At 44.2% G+C, this 26491-nt stretch overlaps 1 protein-coding gene across 1 annotated transcript in view; it reads left to right on the top strand.

Annotated features, from left to right (window-relative positions):
* vps13c (vacuolar protein sorting 13 homolog C) overlaps positions 1-14988 on the top strand; it is a 40850-nt gene extending 25862 nt beyond the window's left edge. The window contains exons 41-59 of the mRNA XM_037763129.1: positions 657-892; positions 1009-1153; positions 1277-1417; positions 1500-1581; positions 1734-1803; positions 1998-2109; positions 2199-2312; positions 2561-2691; positions 2868-2949; positions 3045-3158; positions 4308-4383; positions 4584-4747; positions 5132-5177; positions 6102-6225; positions 8652-8766; positions 12700-12791; positions 13101-13224; positions 13475-13558; positions 13688-14988. Of these exons, the coding sequence (XP_037619057.1) occupies positions 657-892; positions 1009-1153; positions 1277-1417; positions 1500-1581; positions 1734-1803; positions 1998-2109; positions 2199-2312; positions 2561-2691; positions 2868-2949; positions 3045-3158; positions 4308-4383; positions 4584-4747; positions 5132-5177; positions 6102-6225; positions 8652-8766; positions 12700-12791; positions 13101-13224; positions 13475-13558; positions 13688-13789 (2154 nt within the window). The 3' untranslated portion in view covers positions 13790-14988. The remainder of the gene's footprint in view (positions 1-656; positions 893-1008; positions 1154-1276; positions 1418-1499; positions 1582-1733; positions 1804-1997; positions 2110-2198; positions 2313-2560; positions 2692-2867; positions 2950-3044; positions 3159-4307; positions 4384-4583; positions 4748-5131; positions 5178-6101; positions 6226-8651; positions 8767-12699; positions 12792-13100; positions 13225-13474; positions 13559-13687) is intronic.
* Positions 14989-26491: the final 11503 nt, after the last annotated feature.

The raw sequence follows: 26491 nt of genomic DNA, 5'->3' as shown, positions 1-26491 counted from the left end.
CTTTATGCAAATGTATGTATATATTTATTATTGTAAATCAATTAACAACACAGATCAATGACAGATATTGATCCAGAAACCCTCACAGGTACTGCATTTAGCATCAAACAATATGCTCCAATCATAACATGTCAAACTGCAGCCCAACAGGCAACAACAGCTGTCAGTGTGTCAGTGTGCTGACTTGACTATGACTTGACCCAAACTGCATGTGATGATCATAAAGTGGGCATGTCTGTAAAGGGGAGACTCGTGGGTACCCAGAGAACCCATTTACATTCACTGATCTGGAGGTCAGAGGTCAAGGGACCCCTTTGAACATGGATATGACTGTTTTTACTCAACAAAATTTAGTGTAAGTTTTGAGCATTATTTAACCTTCACTATGTCGTGGTTGGTACCGATGGATTCATTAGGTTTTATAGTTAACTATGATACCAGTATCTTCACTCTAGCTTTAAAAACTGAACCCACTACAACCTAAAAATCGTGTGTTAAAGTAATACAAAGCTATAGAGTGAATGAAGAGAGGGAGCGGCGTTAGCAAGAACACAGCCTCTAAACTGGTTTAAATGGTTTGTGGGGACCAGCCGTTACAGGGTCCCCATAAAGACAGAAAAACGAGCTGACCGTCGGCCCCCCTCTGGTCTTTACAGGACGAGGTGGGTCAGTTCTCCTACGACAGCCTGTCTCAGGTCCACTGGGTCTCCTTCCTGGACGGACGCCAGCGGGTGCTGCTGTTCACCGAGGACGTCGCCGTGGTGACGAAGGCCCGCCAGGCCGAGGAGCTCGAACAGTTCGAACAGGAAGTGAAGGTGTCGCTGCAGAACCTCGGACTGTCGCTGATCAACAACGGCAACCGGCAGGAGATCGCTTACATCGGCATCACCAGGTAAACGCATCATCACAGAGGGGGGCAGTGACCACAGAGATTAGTGGGGCTAGCGAGGAGTGCAGGTGTGATTCTGTGTGTGTGTGTGTGTGTGTGTGTGTGTGTGTGTGTTACAGTTCAGGTGTGGTTTGGGAGATGAAGCCAAAGAACCGCTGGAAGCCGTTCAGTCAGAAGAACATCAACCTACTGGAGAAAACCTACCAGAGCCAGCTGAACGGGAAGACCGCGGGGGGCTGGGTCAAACTGGAGACCAACCTGGAGGTCAGAGGTCAACACACACACACACACACACACACACACACACACACACACAGACTAACCGACAGATTATTAGATTTCAGTCCAATGAGCTGAGTGAGAGTGTGTGATGTCACCGGTCGTCAGGTCAACCTCAACGGAGCCATCATGATGATGCGTCAGCCGTATTCCTGCCCGGTGAGGAGGAACTTCCTGTCTGGGATCCAGGTGGAGTTCAAACAGTCCCCGCACCAGCGCTGCCTGAGGGCGCAGCTGCACTGGCTGCAGGTAAACACACACCTGAACACACACACACTCACACACCTGAACACACACTCACCTGTATGACCAACGTGGTTTCTGTGTGCAGGTGGATAACCAGCTGCCAGGTGCGATCTTCCCCATCGTCTTCCATCCTGTTCCTCCTCCCAAATCCATCGCTCTGGACTCAGGTGGATCATCTCACTTACTGTACATCTTTAATGTAACCCACTCACCTGTTCTCTGTTGATCCTTTACCTTAAAGAGCTCCTCTGTTTATAGCTCCAGTAGCTAAAAGTTACTCTTTGATAACATTTACGTTCAATCTTCGTTGCCTCCACAGAGCCGAAGCCGTTCATCGACGTGTCCGTCATCACCAGGTTCAACCAGCACAGCAGCGTCATGCAGTTCAAGTGAGTAACAACCAGTTTAACGTGAAGATAAACCAGTTTAACGTGAAGATAAACCATTTTAACGTCAAGATAAACCATTTTAACGTGTATATAAAACAGTTTAATGTACATAGCGGTCTGATGTATGACCAGTGTCGGTCTGATGTATGGTCTGTGGCGGTCTGATGTATTGTCCGTGTCGGTGTGTTCTTCAGGTACTTCATGGCTCTGGTTCAGGAGATGGCGGTGAAGATCGATCAGGGTTTCCTGGCGGCCATCTTGGCTCTGTTCACACCTGCCGCTGACCCCCAGGCCGACGGACAGAAGGTAAGGCGAGGCAGCAGGTTGATGGTTCAACTCCCTGACACGCATGAACAGCACACAGAGGGTTAAATGTGGGACACGTTGTGTTTCAGTCACGGCTGCTGGAGAAAGACCTGCAGCTGCTGCAGACGGAGCTGATGGAGGCGTCACTCACCGACACGTCAGGACTCAGCTTCTTCGAACATTTCCACATCTCGCCCATCAAGGTGAGCTCACCTGCAGGGTTTGAACTTCCTCTGGTGGTCAGTAGAACTGAAAACATGTTCAGGTTGTGTTGATTAAAGTTTCTCTTTTTGTTTTTAGAATTCTTATTTATTATTAAAATAATAAATCGTACACCAGCAACTTGGTGAAAAATCTTAAAACTCAGCTCCATCTCAGCCTGTCTCTGTTGTTATATTTAATATTTCAGCTCCATCTCAGCCTGTCTCTGTTGTTATATTTAATATTTCAGCTCCATCTCAGCTTGTCTCTGGGCTCCAGCGGCGAGGACTCGGCTCAGGAGACGGAGGCCATTCAGTCCTTCAACCTGTTGCTGAAAAGCATCGGAGCCACGCTGACCGACGTCGATGACCTCATCTTCAAGTAAGACGCTTCCTGCTGCATCTCACAGTGTTGTTTTTTTGTTGTAGAGAGATGCATTCTGGGCCGTACAGATGCTGCTCTGTCATCAGTGTGACGTCTGCAGCCACAGGAAGAGGAGTCATTAGTTAAAGTCGTCCCGTCTGGTTGAATGTGTTGTTTCTGGTCCTCTCTGTCAGACTGGCCTTCTTCGAGGTGAAGTACCAGTTTTACCGCAGAGAGAAGCTGATGTGGGCGGTGGTCCGACACTACTCTGAACAGGTAACGTGGAGGTCATCGTAACCCCAAAGTCTTCTTCTTCCTTCCTGTGTTGGACCTGTCTCTCTCTGATGTTTGGTGTTTGTTTGTGGCTGCAGTTCCTGAAGCAGATGTATGTTCTGGTTCTGGGTCTGGACGTCCTGGGAAACCCGTTTGGACTGATCCGAGGTCTGTCTGAGGGAGTGGAGGCCTTCTTCTACGAACCTTTCCAGGTATCACAACACACACAAAACATTTTCAGCACAACGTGACAGTTTACGTCCAGAACACGCCAGAATCTGAAACTGACCTCAGAGATCTTTATGTTCCCCCTCAGTAACTTCTTATGGAACAAAACGGTGTGTGATGGTGTCTGAAAGGCTGTTAGCTCTGCCAGTCGTCACCATGACAACAAGCTTCTGTTATTTCACGTGAACGTCTCCTTCACCGTTAACAGGATCAGGGCTGTCAATCAATTCAAATATTTAATCTTGATCAATCGCACATGTTTTATCTGTTATAAATGAACCTTAAAGGAGATCAGTCCAGTATTTAATCCTCTTATCAACATGGGAGTGGACAAATATGCTGCTTTATGTAAATGTATGTATATATTTATTATTGTAAATCAATTATCAACACAAATCAATGACAGATATTGATCCAGAAACCCTCACAGGTACTGCATTTAGCATAAAACAATATGCTCCAATCATAACATGGCAAACTGCAGCCCAACAGGCAACAACAGCTGTCAGTGTGTCAGTGTGCTGACTTGACTATGACTTGCCCCAAACTGCATGTGATGATCATAAAGTGGGCATGTCTGTAAAGGAGAGACTCGTGGGTACCCATAGAACCCATTTACATTCACTGATCTGGAGGTCAGAGGTCAAGGGACCCCTTTGAACATGGACATGACAGTTTTTCCTCGACAAGTAAGTTTGGAGCGTTATTTAACCTCCTTCATGATATCTAGTATTATTCAGAGTTTTTATTGGATAATATTCTGACTTTTTTTCTGACATTTTTCAGACTATTTGGGACTTTTCTGACATTTTTCTGACTTTTTTTGAACAAAAGCCCTCACACATTCACATATCTGGAGGTCAGAGGTCAAGGGACCCCTTGTTTGGAGCGTTATTTAACATAACAGTATCTTCACTCTAGCTTTTAAACTGAGCCGCTACAACCTAAAAATCACAAGTTGCGTTAAAAAAATTGGTGGCATTAAAGCAAGTTAGCTTTAACGTGATATTATCTCCAGCTCTAGTTTCAAGTCAAATATTGTGTGTAATAAATTGGACCTGGACTGACTCGAGTCCTGGTCCCGGTCTCGGTTTCTGCTCTAACACACTGACTGCTCTGTGTGTTCTCGTCAGGGGGCCGTCCAGGGTCCAGAAGAGTTTGCGGAAGGTTTTGCGATCGGAGTCCGCAGCCTGCTGGGTCACACTGTCGGTAAGGAACCAGAACCAGAAACTGAACCTGAACCTGAACCTGAACCAGAGCCTGCTGCTCTATGTCTGAAAGTCTCCAGTAGTTCATGTGCCGACGGAGGAGTCGCTGCTTCTTCTTCCTCTTTTAATATTTCAGGACTGTTAATCACTTCTTTGAGTTGTGGAAACTTTAACGGAGCAGCTCACTGTTTCGTCCTCCAGGTGGCGCTGCCGGTGTGGTCTCCAGGATCACGGGTTCAGTGGGTAAAGGGCTGGCGGCCATCACCATGGACAAAGAGTACCAACAGAAGCGGCGAGAGGAGATGAACCGACCGCCTAGAGACTTCGGAGAGAGTCTGGCTAAAGGAGGAAAAGGACTGCTGAAGGTCAGAGAGACGTCCCGGTGACACGGTTCTGTTCCTCCGGTTCTGTTCCTCCTGTTCTGTTCCTCCGGTTCTGTTCCTCCTGTTCTGTTCCTCCTGTTCTGTTCCTCCTCTTCTGTTCCCCTTGTTCTGTTCCCCCTGTTCTGTTCCTCCGGTTCTGTTCCTCCGGTTCTGTTCCTCCGGTCCTGTTCCCCGTGTTCTGTTCCTCCTGTTCTGTTCCTCCGGTTCTGTTCTGTTCCTCCGGTCCTGTTCCTCCGGTCCTGTTCCTCCTGTTCTGTTCCCCCTGTTCTGTTCTTCTGGTTCTGTTCCTCCGGTTCTGTTCGTCCGGTTCTGTCCCCCTCCCCCGGTCAGCTGATGTGAGGTCAGTAACACTGTGTGTCTCCGCAGGGCGTGATGGGCGGAGTTACAGGCATCGTCACCAAACCGATGGAGGGTGAGTTTTCTCTCTTAATACATAAACGTAGTTGTCATCAGGCCGCGTCAGAGTTCTAGTTCACACAGCTGGAACATTTACAGTGTTATTAATAATGAATGAGGTTGAAAAGCAGCTGTCAGAAGGATGTCACAGTAAACAGTGATGGAACTATGATCATCTCTCTCCCTCGTTTCCTGTCATAAATAACACAATAATAACTTCTGTTCATATTTTTATTTACTGTTAATATTAGAGCTGTCAAAGTTAACGTGATAATAACACTCATTTGTTTTAACAGCACTAATTTCTTTATCGCATTAACACTATTTTTAGGTTGTAGAGAGAAGATCCTGCTATCATAGTAAACTGTAGAACCTGATGAATCCATCGGTACCAACCAGGTCAGACTAGCTGGTCATGAAGGAGGTTAAATAACGCTCCAAACTGACACTAAATGTTGGAAAGGAAAGACAGTCATGGTCATTTTCAAAGGGGTCCCTTGACCTCTGACCTCCAGATGTGTGAATGTGTGAGGGCTTTTGTCCAAAAAAAATGTTCAAAAAAATATCAGAAAAAAGTCAGAAAAATACCTTCTTGTCATGAAGGAGGTGAAATAACACTCTTACATTGTCTGGCTTGTTTTGAAAATGGACATGACAGTTTTTCCTCCCGAAAATTTAGCGTAAGTTTGGAGCGTTATTTAACCTTCTTCATGACCAGCTAGTCTGACATGGTTGGTACCGATGGATTCATCAGGTTTAGAGTTTCATATGATACCAGTATCTTCACTCTAACTTTAAAACTGAGCCGCTACAACCTAAAAATCACAAGTTGTGTTGATGTGTTAAATAAATGAGTGGTGTTAAACAGATATATAATTTCTAGCTGCAGTAGAGCCGCAGTAGAATCTCCTGTACCGGTGTTTATTCTATGCGTCTGTAGGAGCGAAGAAGGAGGGAGCGGCGGGTTTCTTTAAGGGCATCGGGAAAGGTTTGGTGGGCGTGGTCGCTCGGCCGACGGGCGGCATCGTGGACATGGCGAGCAGCACCTTCCAGGGCATCCAGAGGTACGCGACACCGTCACAACAACATGTGCTCTTTGGTTCCTCTCAGATAGTCTCGATGGTGGTCTGGTTGCTTAATGAACTTCCTGTGTTGTCTGTGTGCTTCACAACGTGTTCGCTGTCTCCTCTGTTCTTCTGTCTGCTCACTAATTTACACATTTTTCTGCTTTTGTTTTTTCTGTCTCGTGTCGTCGTTTCCTGGAGTTCTGTTGTTCTTTTTCTTGTGGTTTTGGTGTGTGAGTATTTCACATTAAACACGTTAAAGCTCAGCTCCTTCATCACTGCTCATGTAAAGTCTGTCCGTCTCATTAAACCTCTCATTATGGGGGTTCAGGATCAGTTTGAACATCATCCAGATGAAGTGAGAGCTGAAGGAGACGAGCTTTAACGTGCAGCAGTTTGTGTATTTCTGCATGTTTGTTGTGCAGCAGACGAGACGGTAAGTCGCTGCATCGTGTCACAAAATAAAAACGTCATCCATCGTGTCCTGGACTGATTCATGCTCACATCGTCCATCACTCTAACACTGCTCGTAGCTCGTAGCCCCCCCCTTCGGTAAGCCCCGCCCCCTCTCCGCCTGCTGCAGCATCGTGAGTCGAGAGGCCACGCCCCCCTGAGGAGAGTCACCTGACACTTGAATTAAATTACACACTCACATCCGTCTTCTGGAGGAATCTGATGAGCGGCTGCAGCAAACAGACACAGAGAGTAGTTCGCTGATGGAGAACGGCGGCGTGTAAACTCACGTTCATTCACGTAGGCCAGGGGTCAGGGGTCAGGGGTCAGCAACCTTTACTATCAAAATAGCCATTTTAGGCAAAAAATAAAAAATACCAAATCTGTCTGGAGCAAATGAAAAAATGAAAAAAGTCGTAATATAACGAGAATGAAGTCATAACTTTACAAGAAAAAAAGAAAATAACATGTAAAATTACTACTTTATAATATTACGACTTTTTTCTCTAAATCTCAGATTTTTTTATTGTTTCCTCAACGTGTTCCTAATACTCCGTCGTAGCGTCGTACCATAGACCTACAATAATGATAAATAAAAATGAAAATGTAAACAAAGAACAGTTCTTCATTTCCATGTTTAAACCTCCACAGGGAGCCTCTGGAGAGGAGCTGAAGAGACGCAGATTGCTGACCTCTGACGTAGGCCAACGTGCACGCCGGTCACACGGATGCATTAGCGTGGCTGTTTAGAACCCGTCTCCCAACGAGCTGAATCAACCAATCGGCTCGCTCGAAGCGCACGACGAGTTGTTGAGATTTGTAGGATGGGTCGACTCCTCTGGAGACACACGGTTACCCATAAGCCCCTGCTCTGTGCAGGACCACCGAGACGTTTTCCGCGAAGCTTCTCGGAAACGTAATTCCAGCATCACCTGGTCTGTCCTCAGGGATTGGCTGACTGAATGATCACATGGTTCTGCCTGAGTTTAACTTCCTGGTTGACACGATGATTCAGAGAAATACTAACGGCTGCATCAGAGAGAAAACTTCACTACTCTGAAATATTTGTAAATAATACTACAAAATATGTAAAACTATGTGTAAATACTAGAGCTGGAACGACACACCTATCTCCTGATTCAGTCTCCGGACAAGCTGGTTAGCTAACGCCTGCTCTCCTCCCGGTGAAGTCGTCTCCTGGCGGCGAGGAGTGAGGCAGAGGGACCGTGACCCGGCGCTGTCCTCTGTTGGAGAGTAGCCATGCGTCCGACCAGCGGGCCGGTGGCCAACGGCAGCGCTGTAAAGATAAACTGAGGGCGTATAAATCTGTGGATGTCTCTAGTTAACTATCCTTCAGTAAAGTCAGTCAGAATAAAGGCTCTATTTATATTCTAATATTACAGCTATGATAGAATCACGTCTGCAACAACAACTACTTGATCGCATGGATCATTTGACGAGCTGAAAAAAAATTCATTTTTACATTTATATAAATCAGTCGTCGCCTCGACAACCTGCTTCTGTTCCTGAAACATTTCCCAGCTGCCTCAGTGACCTTCATCCTCCTCCTCTTCCTCCTCCTCCTCCTCTTCCTCCTCCTCCTCCTCTGTGTGGAGGGTCCATCTGTCATGTGACATCAGTCAGTTCTTGATAACCTGTTGAACGTTACTGTTTCATGCTGTCACTGTAGAGGTCATGAAAGGTGAGATATCCCACCTGACAGAAGCATCTAACAGCATCTTGTGCACTGAACATGAACCTGCTTCAGCTCCGGTTTACACCACAGACACACTTTTATTTAATTTACAGATATTAAATGGGCTACTGAACCCTGAGGAGCGTCTGTCAGACTGAACCGTGTCAGCCGATCATGTGATCAGTATTGTTTTAGAGTAGATGTGATGGTTGGCTGTCATCGTTCACCATCACTGGGTTGTAACCTGTGTGTGTGTCTCTGTGTGTTGTGATGTCAGAGTGGCGGAGTCCACAGAGGAAGTGACCAAACTGCGACCAGTGCGTCTGATCAGGGAGGACGGGATCATCCGACCGTATGACCTGACGGAGTCGCAGGGCTTCGACCTCTTTCAGGTTTGATTCACTTTCACTCTTTTACTCTGTTTCTACCAAACCATGATGTCACTTCCTGACAGGAAGTCTCTGAGCTTCAGTCAGGCACCCGGTCTAAAGAAACAGCCGACCCTCCAGAGGTCAGAAACATCAGTAGCATCAGTAGCATCAGCAGCATCAGCAGCATCAGCAGCATCAGTAGCATCAGCAGCATCAGCAGCATCAGCAGCATCAGCAGCATCAGCAGCATCAGCAGCATCAGTAGCATCAGCAGCATCAGCAGCATCAGCAGCATCAGTAGCATCAGCAGCATCAGTTCAGGTGTTCAACTTTCGGGGTCTTTTATTTACAATGAAAAACACAAAACAGTTCAATAGAAGCGGTTCTCAGTGGTCCTGACCCGGGTTTTTAGGTGCTACACACACCAGCAGCGTCGTCAGGCAGAGAAGATAGTGGAGGTCCAGTAGTTGGATCCAGGTGTTGGATTCGGGTACAGTAGTCGAGTTGGGATAAAGTAGTCTGGTGGGGGCACAGTAGTCGGGTACAGAAGTAAGGTAAAGACTTGGATCCAGTAGTCGGGGTACAACAGTCGGTTCTGGGTACAGTAGTCGGTTCCTGGAGCAATAGTCAGGGTACGGTAGTCGGTTCCTGGAGCAGTAGTCAGGGCACGGTAGTCGGTTCCTGGAGCAGTAGTCAGGGTACGGTAGTCGGTTCCTGGAGCAATAGTCAGGGTACGGTAGTCGGTTCCTGGAGCAGTAGTCAGGGCACGGTAGTCGGTACCTGGAGCAGTAGTCAGGGTACGGTAGTCGGTTCCTGGAGCAGTAGTCAGGATACAGTAGTCGGTCCCTGGAGCAGTAGTAAGGGTACAGTAGTCGGTACCTGGAGCAGTAGTCAGGGTACGGTAGTCGGTTCCTGGAGCAGTAGTCAGGGTACGGTAGTCGGTACCTGGAGCAGTAGTCAGGGTACGGTAGTCGGTTCCTGGAGCAGTAGTCAGGGTACGGTAGTCGGTACCTGGAGCAGTAGTCAGGGTACGGTAGTCGGTTCCTGGAGCAGTAGTCAGGGTACGGTAGTCGGTACCTGGAGCAGTAGTCAGGGTACTGTAGTCGGTTCCTGGAGCAGTAGTCAGGGTACAGTAGTCGGTTCCTGGAGCAGTAGTCAGGGTACTGTAGTCGGTTCCTGGAGCAGTAGTCAGGGTACAGTAGTCGGTACCTGGAGCAGTAGTCAGGGTACGGTAGTCGGTACCTGGAGCAGTAGTCAGGGTACGGTAGTCGGTTCCTGGAGCAGTAGTCAGGGTACGGTAGTCGGTACCTGGAGCAGTAGTCAGGGTACGGTAGTCGGTTCCTGGAGCAGTAGTCAGGGTACGGTAGTCGGTTCCTGGAGCAGTAGTCAGGGTACAGTAGTCGGTACCTGGAGCAGTAGTCAGGGTACAGTAGTCGGTTCCTGGAGCAGTAGTCAGGGTACGGTAGTCGGTTCCTGGAGCAGTAGTCAGGGTACGGTAGTCGGTACCTGGAGCAGTAGTCAGGGTACGGTAGTCGGTTCCTGGAGCAGTAGTCAGGGTACGGTAGTCGGTTCCTGGAGCAGTAGTCAGGGTACGGTAGTCGGTTCCTGGAGCAGTAGTCAGGGTACGGTAGTCGGTTCCTGGAGAAGTAGTCAGGGTTTAATAGTCAGGTTCGTCACTGTCGGTGTGTGTTGCCCTTTAAGACATAATAACCTAAAGGTCTCTGCGGAGCATCTCTTTTATAAACTATATAAATAAACTATAGTATCCGTCTTTGTGGATTTTTCTTATTTCTGCCTCTAACCAGTTGTTTCTTCTTCTTCTTCTTCTTCTTCTTCTTCTTCTTCTTCTTTTTCTTCTTCTTCTTCTTCTTCTTCTTCTTCTTGTGTTTGTGTCACATGCAGCCTGATGAGGAATAAACAGGGTTTGAATGGATCAACTTTATCATTCAAGTGCTTTTAAAGACTGTAAACTATATTCCCTCCGTCTCAGACAGCTTTAGTGTTTCGTCCTGTAAATACTGTAATTTCTATATTAATCTATAAATATTGTTAATTATACTTTGATCTATGAATATTGATATTTATACTGTACGTTAATCTATAAATATTGTGCTGAGATAATTCTATGCATGCCAAAACCAATATCTTTCTCTCATACCTCAAACATGTTTACACTCAGCTCTCCGTTTTATTACTTTGTTTTCTAGATTTCTGCTTTTTATTTCTGAAATACTGAAGAGCTTTATTTTATTTATGTTTATAACTCTTAACAGTTTGTATGATAGTTTCTGTTTATAACCATTCATAATTTAATTATCCAACAGGCGGTGGAAGTTATTTTACTATAAAGCCGTGGTTGTGTTACCGCCGGTAGATCTTTGCAATATTTTTGTAAAAGATTGTAGCATCACCTTTGAATTCATTCAAAATGTGTATATGAATATATGATATTTAATATTTCTGTCTTTGTGACGTTTGTATAATTCAGTCTGAACTGATATTATGCATGACCTCTGACCTCTGACCTCTGACTCTGTTTAACTCTGTGTGTGTGTGAGCAGTAACGGAGTGGGAGACGTCTGTAACGCTTGTGTTCAAACCTGAAGTTTAATAAAACTACATTCCTTATTCACACTTTAACCAACGTCTGAAGAACATCCTCGTTTCTGTCAACATGTGCCGTCACTCACCAAGTTAACATGAACCAGCGGGACCAGATTAGACCGCTACGCCGCTGGAGACTACTGCAGGTGAAGTGGTCTCCTGGCGGCGAGGAGTGAGGCAGAGGGACCGTGACCCGGCGCTGTCCTCTGTTGGATGTCTCTAGTTAACTATCCTTCAGTAAAGTCAGTCACAAAGAGAGTCGGACGATATCAGAGAAGCGTTTCAGAGACGGAGAGAAAGGGTTGCTAATAGTTTAGCCTTCTGCTAACAGCAGCTAACGGCTCACGTTAGCTGCTGTTAGCAGAAGGCTAAATATTAGCATCATTTCCTCTCCGTCTCTGAAACGCTTCTCTGATATTGTAGCTCTAGAGCTCCAATCACAGTTACTCATCTCTAATGTCTGAGATCTGGATTCAGACAACAACACAGAGGACATTTAGATGTGGAGCTTTAGCCCACTGCTAGCGTTAGCCTCCAGCTAATGTTAGCCCACTGCTAGTGTTAGCCTCCAGCTAATGTTAGCCCACTGCTAGCGTTAGCCTCCAGCTAATGTTAGCCCACTGCTAGTGTTAGCCTCCAGTCTTTCCTTTGGTTAGCCTCCAGCTAATGTTAGCCCACTGCTAGCGTTAGCCTCCAGCTAATGTTAGCCCACTGCTAGCGTTAGCCTCCAGTCTTTCCTTTGGTTAGCCTCCAGCTAATGTTAGCCCACTGCTACCGTTAGCCTCCAGCTAATGTTAGCCCACTGCTGGCGTTAGCCTCCAGCTAATGTTAGCCCACTGCTAGCGTTAGCCTCCAGCTAATGTTAGCCCACTGCTAGTGTTAGCCTCCAGCTAATGTTAGCCCACTGCTAGTGTTAGCCTCCAGCTAATGTTAGCCCACTGCTAGTGTTAGCCTCCAGCTAATGTTAGCCCACTGCTAGTGTTAGCCTCCAGTCTTTGCTTTGGTTAGCCTCCAGTCTTTGCTCTGGTTAGCCTCCAGCTGACACCGTGACCTCATCACCTTCAGCTTTCGTTCCCCTGAAACTATATTTGTTGAATAATTTAATTTTGAATCAGAACAATAGAGAGAAATCTATAATTGGGTCACGCTGCTCGTTACACTGAAACTGAAACTGAAACTGAGGGATTCAACACATCATTGTTTTTCAAGTGAGTTCAGAGTTCTAAAACCTCCGTCCAAACATCTCCTTCACCATCAACACATAGAGAGAGATTATATATATATATGATATAAAGGAGTGTGTTAGTGTGTTTTCTGTTGTCTTTGAGCATCCTGTGTTTGTCTCTGCAGCGCTCAGAGATCAAACAGCTGGATGGTGAAGTGTTCAGAGATCACTGTCCGTATCCTGGACACCGCAAGACCAACATCATCGTCACCAACAGGTACGACCCCTCAGCGGCCCGACGGGGCTCTGCTCACACGTCTCTGCTCACACGGCTCCGCTCACACGGCTCCGCTCACACGGCTCCGCTCACACGTCTCTGCTCACACGGCTCCGCTCACACGGCTCTGCTCACACGGCTCTTCATTGTTCGTCTGTGTTGTTGTTGTTTTACACTATTAGTTATTGTTTGTGTTGTTTTTTTACAGTTTATTTATTGTTTGTGTTTATTGTTGTTGTTGTCGTTGTGTAGGAGGGTTCTGTGTTATTTATTGTTGTTGTTGTTGTCGTTGTTGTTGTTGTCCTGTAGGAGGGTTCTGTGTGTGAAGGAGATCGACTTCGTGGGTCACTTCAACAGAGAGTGGGAGTGTTTGTTTGAGAACTTCTATCGTCCTCCAGCTGTGACGGGATCTGAACTGAAAATCTACTGCAAGGTGCTGTCTGTCTGTCTCTGTCTGTCTCTCTGACTGTCTGTCTGTCTCTCTGTCTGTCTGTCTGTCTCTGTCTGTCTCTCTGACTGTCTGTCTGTCTCTCTGTCTGTCTGTCTGTCTCTGTCTGTCTGACTGTCTGTCTGTCTCTCTGTCTCTCTGACTGTCTGTCTGTCTGTCTCTCTGTCTGTCTCTCTGACTGTCTGTCTGTCTCTCTGTCTCTCTGTCTGTCTCTCTGACTGTCTGTCTGTTTCAGGAGCATCAGAAGTTGAAGTTGCCAAAAAGAGACGGTCAGGAGTCGGTGAGGAGCGTTCAGCTCAGAGACTCAAACTGTGCTCAGGTAATAATAACATTATTATTATTATTATTATTAATAATAATAATAATAATATGAATAATAATAATAATAATGATAATAATACAATAACAATTCCTTCATGTTTGACCTGGTTACCATGGTTACCTACAGAAGCTGCAGGTGGCCATATCAGACGCTCAGGTGGCGCAGCAGCAGCACCGCATGGCCAGACAGAAGTCACAGCGCTTCCTCAACCTGAAAAACCAACAGTGAGGTCACTTCCTGTCAGCACACCCATTTCCTGTCCACTGCTGATCTTTATTAGAAATATGAATCCTTTTTTATTATACGTTATATATATATATATATATATATATATAAATTATATATTATATTAATCAACAGTAAAGATGATTTCCGTCCAAAGAGCCAAAGAGCTGAGGCAGCAGGGTTGTGGGTTTAATTTTGCTTTTATTTTGAAGGTGGACCTGTCCAAAGAGCTGAGTCAGCAGGGTTGTGGGTTTAATTTCTACTGAACGCTCTTATTTTGAAGGTGGAGCTGAGTCAGCAGGGTTGTGGGTTTAATTTCTACTGAACGCTCTTATTTTGAAGGTGGAGCTGAGACAGCAGGGATGTGGGTTTAATTTCTACTAGAGCTCTTATTTTGAAGGTGGAGCTGAGACAGCAGGGTTGTGGGTTTCATTTCTACTGAACGCTCTTATTTTGAAGGTGGAGCTGAGACAGCAGGGTTGTGGGTTTAATTTCTACTAGAGCTCTTATTTTGAAAGTGGAGCTGCGGCAGCAGGGTTGTGGGTTTAATCTCGCTCTTATTTTGTATGTTTACATAGTCCTGATGCTGTGAGGCATTCTGGGTAAAAACCCTTCATGGAATGGTCGCTGGAGTCGTGTGATTGTTATTGAATGATTTAAATATCTATACATGAATATAAATGTGGTGAAAAGTTTTTATTATTTTATTTCATTTTGTTTTATTTCACTTTAAATTTTTATTTTATTATTTGTATTTTTATTTGTATTTGTATTCTTATTTGGAGTCTCATCAGTTGAAGGGTTTGGGGTATTCTTGTCCCTGCGGTTTGCCTGCAGGCTGCACTGTCACATGAAGACGAAGTCATAAAAACAACGAGTTGCACTAAAAACGATGATCAATAATCAGCGTCAATGATGAATGTTTGCTGTCGTTCATCTTCAGAGAAATACACAGATGTGATAATAATAATTACCCGGCAGCTTTATTAATATCTAATTATCTCAGAAGAGAATAGAAACACTAAAATCTCTGAGATGACGTCACAGGATTCAGATTCTGTTTACCTGAAGAATTTACATCTGTTTCACTTTTATTCTGATGATCTTTGCTGTAATCAAAAGTCTGTTTCTGTCTGATATTGATGATTAACTATAATAATTAAAAAGACATGTAAGCTGAATAAATGTCTCTAAAGATTAAATGACGTCTGCTGGACTCTACTTTGTGATCAGAGTGAGACATCACCATCTGTGTTCACAAAACATCTTCAGGCGGACGGAGCTCGAAAGACTGTCCAGATACTATGAGAGATATGAATATGAGAGATATGAATTCATAACTTCCGTAAATTTGATTTTATTCTCGTAATATTACGACTTTTTTCTCGTAAATTTATGACTATCTCTTAATATTACGACTTTTCTCATAAAGTTATGATTTTTCTTGTAAATTTACGACTTTATTCTGATAATAATACAACTTTTTTCTCGTGAAGTTACGGCATTTTTCTCTTAAATGTATGACTTTAATCTCTTAATACGACTTTATTCTCATAAAGTTATGACTTTTCTCGTAATACGCAATTTTTCTCATAAAGTTATGACTTTAATCTCGAAATCTCAGATTTATTTTTTCCTTCATGTGTTCCTGATACTCCGTCATAAAACGTATCTGCTCAGTTTGAAATTTGACTTTTTATTGTGAAATGGAGGAAGTGATAAACGTTGCTAATCAGATAGATGCTGTTCTCTTCACAGACACGTCTCTGGTCTCTTTAATGTCCATGTAGTATATTTCCCAAGTATACTTTGTGTAGTAAGTATACTAATATCAAAGTACTAGTAGTATAATTGTAAGTGAACTACATCGATACTTCTTGGGACTAAATTGCCCACTTTCTAGTTAGAATAGTAAACTTTGAGTTCACAACTAGTTTACATATAAGGTGTATTTTGTACTGCAACTAAACTATGAAGTGAACTACAAGTGAATCAAGTCCATCGAGCAGTATAAGCCAAATATACTTAGAGTTTTCTGTATACTTGTCAGTATAAACCAAGTCAATAGTAATTTTTATGAAGTATATCCCCATAAAAAGTAAACTGAAATCATACTCTGTTATTATATTCTTATTTTACTGTGATACTGAAGGAAACTGATGAAGCATGGTGAGTATTTCTGGTGTATTCATGGATGTTTTACTGTGATGACATCAGAGATGATGAAGACTCACTGAATGACATCAACATGACGTTTGAGTGATGAAGAAGAAGAGGAGGATTCACTCTGCCTCCCCTTCAGCTCTCCGTCTCCCCCCTGTGGAGGCTCATCGTCCTGCTGAATGTCTGTGTCTATTACAGACCATAATATCCTGTCATGTCACCATGGTTACCGTGTCGTCCCGTGTCCGATGGCGATGAAGGTTCAGCTTCCTCTCTCAGGTTAAACTTCAGGACGTCTCTGTCAGCTGATTAACCTTCAGCCCATCCTGTCTCCACAGAAACACGCTGATTTATGGTTTCCCTGACAACGCTTTGACGACTTCCTGTTCCTGCAAGGCCGAGACAGGAAGTGAGAACTCATCGCAGGTCATCGCCACACGTCCGAACGCCATCAGTTACTGATGAGTGAAGGTCAGTTTGAGACGTTTTTATCCAGCAGGTTAAAACACGAACACGCGAAGAACAAAGTTCACGATTCGTTATTCATCATCTGTCAGTTCCAACAGCTCAGAGTTATTGACTCTGAAAATGTTCTCAGGTCCTTCAACATGCTCATACAATATGGTTTTATATAAAAGGAGAAATCACACAAATATATATATATATATATATATATATATAAGAAATGTAATAAAAAGAATGTATGAAAGAGAAAAGAAAAAGAACAACTAAATAGAAAGAGTCAGAGAAAGAAGAAAAGCAAGAAGTTGGTCAATAAATGAACAATGAAAACATGAAACGATCAATAATTTAATCAGTAAGTTTGTCTCAATAATTAAATTTAACTAGAAGTTGGTCTCCAAAACCCTCAAAAACTAAAAGAAGTGAAGAAAATAAAAACAAATGGATGTAGAGAAAACAACAACAGACGGAGGTAGAGAAAACAACAACAGACAGTGGTAGAGAAAACAAAAACAGTTGGAGGTAGAGAAAACAACAACAGACGGAGGTAGAGAAAACAACAACAGACGGAGGTAGAGAAAACAACAACAGACGGAGGTAGAGAAAATTAACAAAAAATGGAGGTAAAGAAAACAAAAACAGACGGAGGTAGAGAAAACAACAACAGACGAAGGTAGAGAAAATAAAAACAGACGGAGGTAGAGAAAACAAAAACAGATGGACGTAGAGAAAACAAAAACAGATGGAGGTAGAGAAAATAAAAACAGATGGAGGTAGAGAAAACAAAAACAGACGGAGGTAGAGAAAACAACAGATGGAGGTAGAGAAAATAAAAACAGACGGAGGTAGAGAAAACAACAACAGACGGAGGTAGAGAAAACAACCACAGATAGAGGTAGAGAAAACAACAACAGACGGAGGTAGAGAAAACAACAACAGACGGAGGTAGAGAAAATAAAAAACAGATGGAGGTAGAGAAAACAAAAACAGACGGAGGTAGAGAAAACAACAACAGACGGAGGTAGAGAAAACAAAAACAGATGGAGGTAGAGAAAACAACAACAGACGGAGGTAGAGAAAATAAAAACAGACAGAGGTAGAGAAAACAACAACTGACAGAGGTAGAAAAAAACAACAACAGATGGAGGTAGAGAAAACAACAACAGATGGAGGTAGAGAAAACAACAACAGATGGACGTAGAGAAAACAACAACAGACGGAGGTAGAGAAAATTAAAAACAGACGGAGGTAGAGAAAACAACAACTGAAGGAGGTAGAGAAAACAACAACAGACAGAGGAAGAGAAAATAAAAACAGACGGAGGTAAAGAAAACAAAAACAGACGGAGGTGAAGAAAATAAAAACAGATGGAGGTGAAGAAAATAAAAACAGACGGAGGTAGAGAAAATAAACACACTGAAAAGTTTATAAATAACTTTTTTTTATTTGAATTAGTAGCTCAGTCTGAGTTTCATCAGTAACTGACCTGAAGTCTGTCAAACATTAACGTGGTAAAGAGATCAGACTGTATTAATGTACACACTGTACTGTACTGAGTATAAAATATAAAACCTGTTGGTGCAGGAGGAAATAATCATCACCTGTCTGAGAACACACCTGGAGAATGAAACCCATCCTGTAATCTACCTGAACCTGATGAACATGTTGCTGTGTGGTGATTATAAACTGAGCTCAGATCAGTCAACACCAGAGGAAGGAAAACAGGACATGAGGGAGAAAACAGAAACACCTCATCATCTACTGGAAAGAAAACCTGGTCTAACAGACGGGGGTCCTTCAGAGTCGGGTTCTTCAGAGTCGGGTCCTTCAGAGTCGGGTCCTTCAGAGTCGGGACCTTCAGAGTCGGGACCTTCAGAGTCGGGTCCTTCAGAGTCGGGACCTTCAGAGTCGGGACCTTCAGAGTCGGGTTCTTCAGAGTCGGGTTCTATTGGAACAGTAGTAGTATAGTAGTAGTATAAACAGTAGTATACATTATACTGTTGGATTAATATCACTGATGCAGTAACATGTTTCTATCCGGCTGCAGCAGAACTAATTTGACTTATTTTATATACCGTTGGTGGTTTAATTAACTATGAATATAACAATACATTGTATTTTATACAGGGCTGTTAATCCATTATAATATTTAATCACGAATAATTGCGTGATCGTCCATAATTAATCGTGATTAATCGCACATTTTTTATCTGTTCTAAATGAACCTTAAAGGAGATTAGTCCAGTATTTAATCCTTTTATCAACATGGGAGTGGACAAATATGCTGCTTTATGTAAATGCATGTATATATTTATTATTGTAAATCAATTAACAACACAGATCAATGACAGATATTGATCCAGAAACCCTCACAGGTACTGCATTCAGCATAAAACGATACGCTCCAATCATAACATGACAAACTGCAGCCCAACAGACAACAACAGCTGTCAGTGTGTCAGTGTGCTGACTTGACTATGACTTGCCCCAAACTGCATGTGATGATCATAAAGTGGGCATGTCTGTAAAGGGGAGACTTGTGGGTACCCGTAGAACCCATTTACATTCACTGATCTGAAGGTCAGAGGTCAAGGGACCCCTTTGAAAATGGACATGACAGTTTTTCCTCGCCAAAATGTAGCTTAAGTTTGGAGAGTTATTTAACCTCCTTCATGACCAGCTAGTCTGACATGGTTGGTACTGATGGATTCATCAGGTTTATAGTTTCAGGTGACACCAGGATCTTCACTCTAACTTTAAAACTGAGCTGCTAAGTTGTGTTTATGCATTGAAGAAATTAGTGGCGTTAAAACGGGTTTGCATTAACGTGTTATTATCACGTTAACTTTGATAGCTCTGGTGATTTTACCTCTCCGAACACACGCGATGCAGTACAGTACCTTTGCAGTTGTACCTCTGCAGTAGTACCTTTGCAGTAGTACCTTTGCAGTAGTACCTTTAAAGTAGTACCTTTGCAGTAGTACCTTTGCAGTAGTACCTCTGCAGTAGTACCTTTGCAGTAGTACCTTTGCAGTAGTACCTTTAAAGTAGTACCTTTGCAGTAGTACCTTTGCAGTAGTACCTCTGCATTAGTACCTTTGCAGTAGTACCTCTGCAGTAGTACCTTTGCAGTAGTACCTCTGCAGTAGTACCTCTGCATTAGTACCTCTGCAGTAGTACCTCTGCAGTAGTACCTCTGCAGTAGTACCTTTGCAGTAGTACCTCTGCAGTAGTACCTTTAAAGTAGTACCTTTGCAGTAGTACCTTTGCAGTAGTACCTCTGCATTAGTACCTTTGCAGTAGTACCTCTGCAGTAGTACCTTTGCAGTAGTACCTCTGCATTAGTACCTCTGCAGTAGTACCTTTGCAGTAGTACCTCTGCATTAGTACCTTTGCAGTAGTACCTCTGCAGTAGTACCTCTGCAGTAGTACCTTTGCAGTAGTACCTTTGCAGTAGTACCTCTGCAGTAGTACCTTTGCAGTAGTACCTCTGCATTAGTACCTTTGCAGTAGTACCTCTGCAGTAGTACCTCTGCAGTAGTACCTTTGCAGTAGTACCTTTGCAGTAGTACCTCTGCAGTAGTACCTTTGCAGTAGTACCTTTGCAGTAGTACCTTTGCAGTAGTACCTCTGCAGTAGTACCTTTGCAGTAGTACCTTTGCAGTAGTACTATGAATGACCCGGTCTTTCTCTTGCTGTATTTCAGGTATTCAGGGAGTGTCTGTCCCTCTGAATCCTGAGGCATGTCTCTGTCTTCACTTGTTGCTAATGTGTTAACTGTCTCCTCTGTCCTCCTCAGTTCAACCGGGTCATCTGATAGCAGAGCGTCACTCTGTCCTCTGCATTGTTTCCTCCTCATCGCTTCCTCGTGATCTGCTGCTACCAGCACCGTGCTTTACCTCTGATTCTGTCTTCAGGACGAGTCCGTAACATCTGTGACATCTGTCTGCAGACGGCGAGGCGTTCACTGACCTGCTGAGGCCTCAGAGTGTTTACAGCAGAGCTGCGTTCACTGTAATCAAACGTTCAGTGTTAGTCAGTGACAGAGAGCTTCCTGTTTACTTTACTTCTTCTTCTTCTTCTTCTTCTTCTTCTTCTTCTTCTTCTTCTTCTTCTTCTTCTTCTTCTTCTTCTTCTTCTTCAGTTTTCAGTCTGACTTCACCTTTCAGATTATTGTTGTGTCAGTGAAGGTAACACGGTCAGTAACCCAGCATGTGTTCCTCCATTATCTTATTGGATTCACAAACCTGTTAATGTGTGCCCCTCCCTTTCCCCCTACTTCACCCCCTCCCTCACCCCCTCCCTCGCCCCCTCCCTCGACCCACCCTCGACCCCTACCTCGACCCCTACCTCGACCCCTACCTCGACCCCTCCCTCGACCCACCCTCGACCCCTACTTCGACCCCTACCTCGACCCACCCTCTACCCCTACCTCGACCCCTCCCTCGACCCACCCTCGACCCACCCTCGACCCCTACCTCGACCCCTACCTCGACCCACCCTCGACCCCTACCTCGACCCCTACCTCGACCCACCCTCGACCCCTACCTCGACCCATCCTCGACCCACCCTCGACCCCTACCTCGACCCCTACCTCGACCCACCCTCGACCCCTACCTCGACCCCTACCTCGACCCACCCTCGACCCCTACCTCGACCCCTACCTCGACCCACCCACGACCCACCCTCGACCCCTACCTCGACCCACCCTCGACCCACCCTCGACCCCTGATTCCAGCGTTTGTTGCAGGAAGTGATGATTTCCTTTGTTTCTGATAAAAAAGACATTAATACAAACTCCACGTCTTCTTTATCTTCTCCTGTTCTTCCAGTCGGTCAGTGTTCTTTGTTGAGACAGACTGGTTTCATTTGCCTTTTTAACTGGTCTTAAACCAGTCTAAGAGTCCTATAACAGGTACTTTATCCCTGCGGATGGTCTGACTGCAGCTCTCTGTTTAATGTTGCTCCTGTTGTTGGAGCTGCAGGTTTTTTATTGCTGTATAAAGTCGAGTTTAACAGGAGACAGCAGTGAGTCACAGTGTTTGTTCTCTACTGGAGGTTTAACTCATTAAATCAGATCTGACACACGTTCAGGATCAGAAACAAACCTGGAAATCATTTTCACTCATTTCTGAGCTGCAGCCTCACGAAGGCCACGAGACCGGGATCTGGTTCAGAGGGACGGCGTCCGTGCTGCTGCTCTGGTGGAATATAATATTAATAAGTATGTTTTCTTTAGTGTGTAATCACCTGATTATAAGAATCGTTGTGTTTCCGTGATCTTAGAATGAGCCGTTTATATCTACATAGATATTCATGGAGTCCTCCATGTTTCTACAGTAGCCCAGAACGGACAAACCAAACTCTGTTAACTTTTCCTGCTTGGGCCGGAGTCAATAACGTTACTCACTCCCGTCATCGCCACCGCTCTCTCTCTCTCGCTTCACAACTCACTTCCCACATACACACACACACACTGTACTCCTTCAACAACTGGCTCTAGAGAGGGCCATTCGCGTTTTCACGTCGGCCAGTTAGGGCTGTCTCAAATACCATATTTTGGGCTTCGGTGAGAAATATTCAATGCTTTGCGGCATGGCGCGTCACGGCCACAACCATGGCAACGATTGAAGCATTCAGGTCAACCCTAAATGGTAAATGGACTTGTATTTATATAGAACTTTTCTAGTCTTCTGACCACTCAAAAGCTTTACACTACATGTCAGCATTCAGCCATTCACACACCGATGGTTCAGACTTCAGGAGCAATTTGGGGTTAAGTGTCTTGCTCAAGTACACTTGGACATGTGACCCGAGGAGCCGGGTATCGAACCGCCAACCTATCGATTGGTGGACGTCCTGCTCTACCTCTGAGCCACATCCGCCCCTAGTAGCATTCCTACACGCTTGGCACACGGGAGAAGTTGTAATCTGCAGCGGCCAGACACCACAAGACCCTACACACTGTTCCTTTAAGACTACGAGTCGGCCACAGTGAATCAAATCCGATTTTTTTTTTTTTGCACATGTGACTCGGATCAGTTCTTTTTCATAACAGTATGAACAGCACAAATTATATGTGAATCTGATTTTTTCAGCTCTGATCTGGAACACTTTCATATGTGGTCCTGAATCAGATACTCGCCAACCCTTTCCCAGGAGACTCCCGGTTTCCTACCGGGGTCACAATTCTCCCGATTTATATCAAATATTGACACCATTTTTTCCTTTTTGTTATCTCAACTGTACAGCGTGTATAATCTGTACTGTTTCCACCCGGACAACAATACAGCTACACCTAATGTTGTTTCCTGGGGGAAGAGAGCTGCTCGCAGTTTGAGCTGCGCTTGACGCTGGTTCAGCGCACAGACAAAGTTGGGCTTTGCTCGATGCGGCAAAAAGCCGTCGTGGCGGCGCAATCCATTTGAAATAACGGGTTTCAGAACACAGCGGTGCCGTTGTCACGTTGTTCCTTAAAGGACTCGTCTTCAGTGAGAGACGGAAAGAGAATTAAAGAGAACTAAGAGAAAGAAATACTCAATCAGGAGCAAAACATGAATGAATGAAAAGTGATGAGAGATGTAATCAGAGATGAACACAAGGTCCCACCAGAGGGGCCAGACCTGCTCTGTCTTCACTCCTGAGAATTAAAAGTCAACAGAAAACAGAAAACTGCTGTTGCAGTTAACTTTGTTATTATGATTATTGTGCAATCTTTATTCTTTAAAAGTCACCAGAATGGAGGAAACAACGTCTCTGAAATTAGAATGTTTTTTTCTGGGGGACGACCCGCTTTGGTTTTGATATCCTCCCTATTTTTGAGATCTCAGGGTTGCAATGAGATTTCAGTCTGAACGTCATCTGGGAATTCATGCGGCTCCTGCGTCACTCTACATCGACATCACGACCCCCCCGACCAGGCTCCGACTCTGCAGCCACACACCTCCGTATGAAGGAGCTCCACAAAAAGCCATAAAATATGTCTCTCTCTCTTTCTCCTCGTCCTCATCTGCTCATGAATTCGCCGACTGCACATCAACTTATAAATGAAAGTGTAACTTCAGTGGCCTCATCGTTGACTTCCATACGACAGCGCGCTGCGTGTGACGTCTTTTTGTTATTGTTCTTTTGCTCATGCGGGTCAGTTCAGGACCTCTGGAATCTGATACCGGACACATTTAAAAAAACATAATGTCAAACAAGAGAATCAGACGTGAGCAATGAATCCTCACTGAGGCCTGCAGTGTGAACGCAGCCGGAGGGTTGCGTTGGGTGTGTAGAGTTATTCCTACTAACCAGTAAACATGGTTGTTAAAGTCGACACAGTTGGCTCAGAGCGAGCTGGCTGAGAGTCCTGAATGGATTTATAATGTGGTAGAAACACAGCCAGGCTGCGTGAGGGAGGGGGGGGAGGTGAAGACGAGGAGGCCGTAATGACTTCCAGCTGCCGGAGGCCGAAGCAGAGGAGGACGTTTGATTTCTACACAGTTGGCAACAGAAACCGTGAAACGTTTAACTTCTCAAGTTTGAGTTCTTCTTCGTCAAAAACTCAACAAACTGATGTTTTCAGACAAAGACAGTAAGTGAACATTGAGTGAAGATTATTAGTCAAACTAATCTGAAATTTCAGTTCACTGTTTAGTTTTTAGGGAGGTTAGTGAGGTTAGTGAGGTTAGTGAGGTTAGTGAGGTTAGTGAGGTTAGTGAAGTTTGTTGATGAGGTTAGTGAGGTTAGTGAGGTTAGTGAGGTTAGTTGATGAGGTTAGTGAGGTTTGTTGATGAGGTTAGTGAGGTTAGTGAGGTTAGTGAGGTTAGTGAAGTTTGTTGATGAGGTTAGTGAGGTTAATGAGGTTAGTGAGGTTAGTGAGGTTAGTTGATGAGGTTAGTCAGGTTTGTGAGGTTTGGTGATGAGTTTAATGAGGTTAGTGAGGTTAGTTGATGAGGTTAGTCAGGTTTGGTGATGAGTTTAATGAGGTTAGTGAGGTTAGTGAGGTTAGTGAGGTTTGGTTTTGAGGTTAGTGAAGTTTGGTGATGAGGTTAGTGAGGTTTAGTGATGAGGTTAGTGAGGTTAGTGAGGTTAGTGAGGTTAGTGAGGTTTGGTGAGGTTTAGTGATGTGGTTAGTGAGGTTAATGAGGTTAGTGAGGTTTGGTGAGGTTTAGTGATGTGGTTAGTGAGGTTAATGAGGTTAGTGAGGTTAGTGATGAGGTTAGTGAGGTTAGTGAGGTTAGTGAGGTTTGGTAGTGAGGTTAAAGAGGTTAGTGAGGTTTAGTGAGGTTAATGAGGTTAGTGAGGTTAGTGAGTTTAATGAGGTTAGTGAGGTTAGTTGATGAGGTTAGTCAGGTTTGTGAGGTTTGGTGATGAGTTTAATGAGGTTAGTGAGGTTAGTTGATGAGGTTAGTCAGGTTTGGTGATGAGTTTAATGAGGTTAGTGAGGTTAGTGAGGTTAGTGAGGTTAGTGAGGTTTGGTTTTGAGGTTAGTGAAGTTTGGTGATGAGGTTAGTGAGGTTTAGTGATGAGGTTAGTGAGTTTAGTGAGGTTAATGAGGTTAGTGAGGTTTGGTGAGGTTTAGTGATGTGGTTAGTGAGGTTAATGAGGTTAGTGAGGTTTGGTGAGGTTTAGTGATGTGGTTAGTGAGGTTAATGAGGTTAGTGAGGTTAGTGATGAGGTTAGTGAGGTTAATGAGGTTAGTGAGGTTTGGTAGTGAGGTTAAAGAGGTTAGTGAGGTTTAGTGAGGTTAATGAGGTTAGTGAGGTTAGTGAGGTTAATGAGGTTAGTGAGGTTAATGAGGTTTAATGAGGTTAGTGAGGTTAGTGGGGTTAATGAGGTTAATGAGGTTAGTGGGGTTAGTGGGGTTAGTGAGGTTAGTGAGGTTTGGTGATGAGGTTAATGAGGTTAGTGAGGTTAATGAGGTTAGTGGGGTTAGTGAGGTTAATGAGGTTAGTGAGGTTAGTGAGGTTTGGTGATGAGGTTAATGAGGTTAGTGAGGTTAATGAGGTTATTGAGGTTTAATGAGGTTAGTGAGGTTAGTGAGGTTTAGTGAGGTTAGTGAGGTTTAGTGATGAGGTTAGTGAGGTTAATGAGGTTAATGAGGTTTAATGAGGTTAGTGAGGTTTAGTGAGGTTTGGTAGTGAGGTAAAATAGGTTAGTGAGGTTAGTAAGGTTAATGAGGTTAGTGAGGTTAGTGAGGTTAGTGAGGTTTGGTGATGAGGTTAATGAGGTTAGTGAGGTTAATGAGGTTTAATGAGGTTAGTGAGGTTAGTGGGGTTAATGAGGTTAGTGGGGTTAGTGGGGTTAGTGAGGTTAGTGAGGTTTGGTGATGAGGTTAATGAGGTCAGTGAGGTTAGTGAGGTTAATGAGGTTAGTGAGGTTAATGAGGTTAGTGAGGTTAGTGAGGTTAGTGAGGTTAATGAGGTTAGTGAGGTTAATGAGGTTTAATGAGTTTAATGAGGTTTGGCAGTGAGGTTAATGAGGTTAGTGAGGTTAGTGAGGTCAGTGAGGTTAGTGAGGTTAGTGAGGTTAATGAGGTTAGTGAGGTCAGTGAGGTTAGTGAGGTTAATGAGGTTAGTGAGGTTAGTGAGGTTAATGAGGTTTAATGAGGTTTGGCAGTGAGGTTAATGAGGTTAGTGAGGTTAGTGAGGTTAGTGAGGTTTGTTGATGAGGTTAATGAGGTTAGTGAGGTTTGGTGATGAGGTTAATGAGGTTAGTGAGGTTAATGAAGTTAATGAGGTTTAATGAGGTTAGTGAGGTTAGTGGGTTTAATGAGGTTAGTGGGGTTAGTGAGGTTAGTGAGGTTTGGTGATGAGGTTAATGAGGTTAATGAGGTTAGTGAGGTCAGTGAGGTTAGTGAGGTTAGTGAGGTTAATGAGGTTAGTGAGGTCAGTGAGGTTAATGAGGTTAGTGAGGTCAGTGAGGTTAGTGAGGTTAGTGAGGTTAGTGAGGTTAGTGAGGTCAGTGAGGTTAGTGAGGTTTAGTGATGAGGTTAATGAGGTTAGTGAGGTTAATGAGGTCAGTGAGGTTAGTGAGGTTAGTGAGGTTAATGAGGTTAGTGAGGTTAATGAGGTTAGTGGGTAGTGAGGTTAG

Source organism: Sebastes umbrosus, unplaced genomic scaffold (genome assembly GCF_015220745.1).
Source record: "Sebastes umbrosus isolate fSebUmb1 unplaced genomic scaffold, fSebUmb1.pri scaffold_161_arrow_ctg1, whole genome shotgun sequence".
Classification (NCBI taxonomy): Eukaryota; Metazoa; Chordata; class Actinopteri; order Perciformes; family Sebastidae; genus Sebastes; species Sebastes umbrosus.
This window is presented reverse-complemented; position numbering and strand designations above follow the sequence as displayed.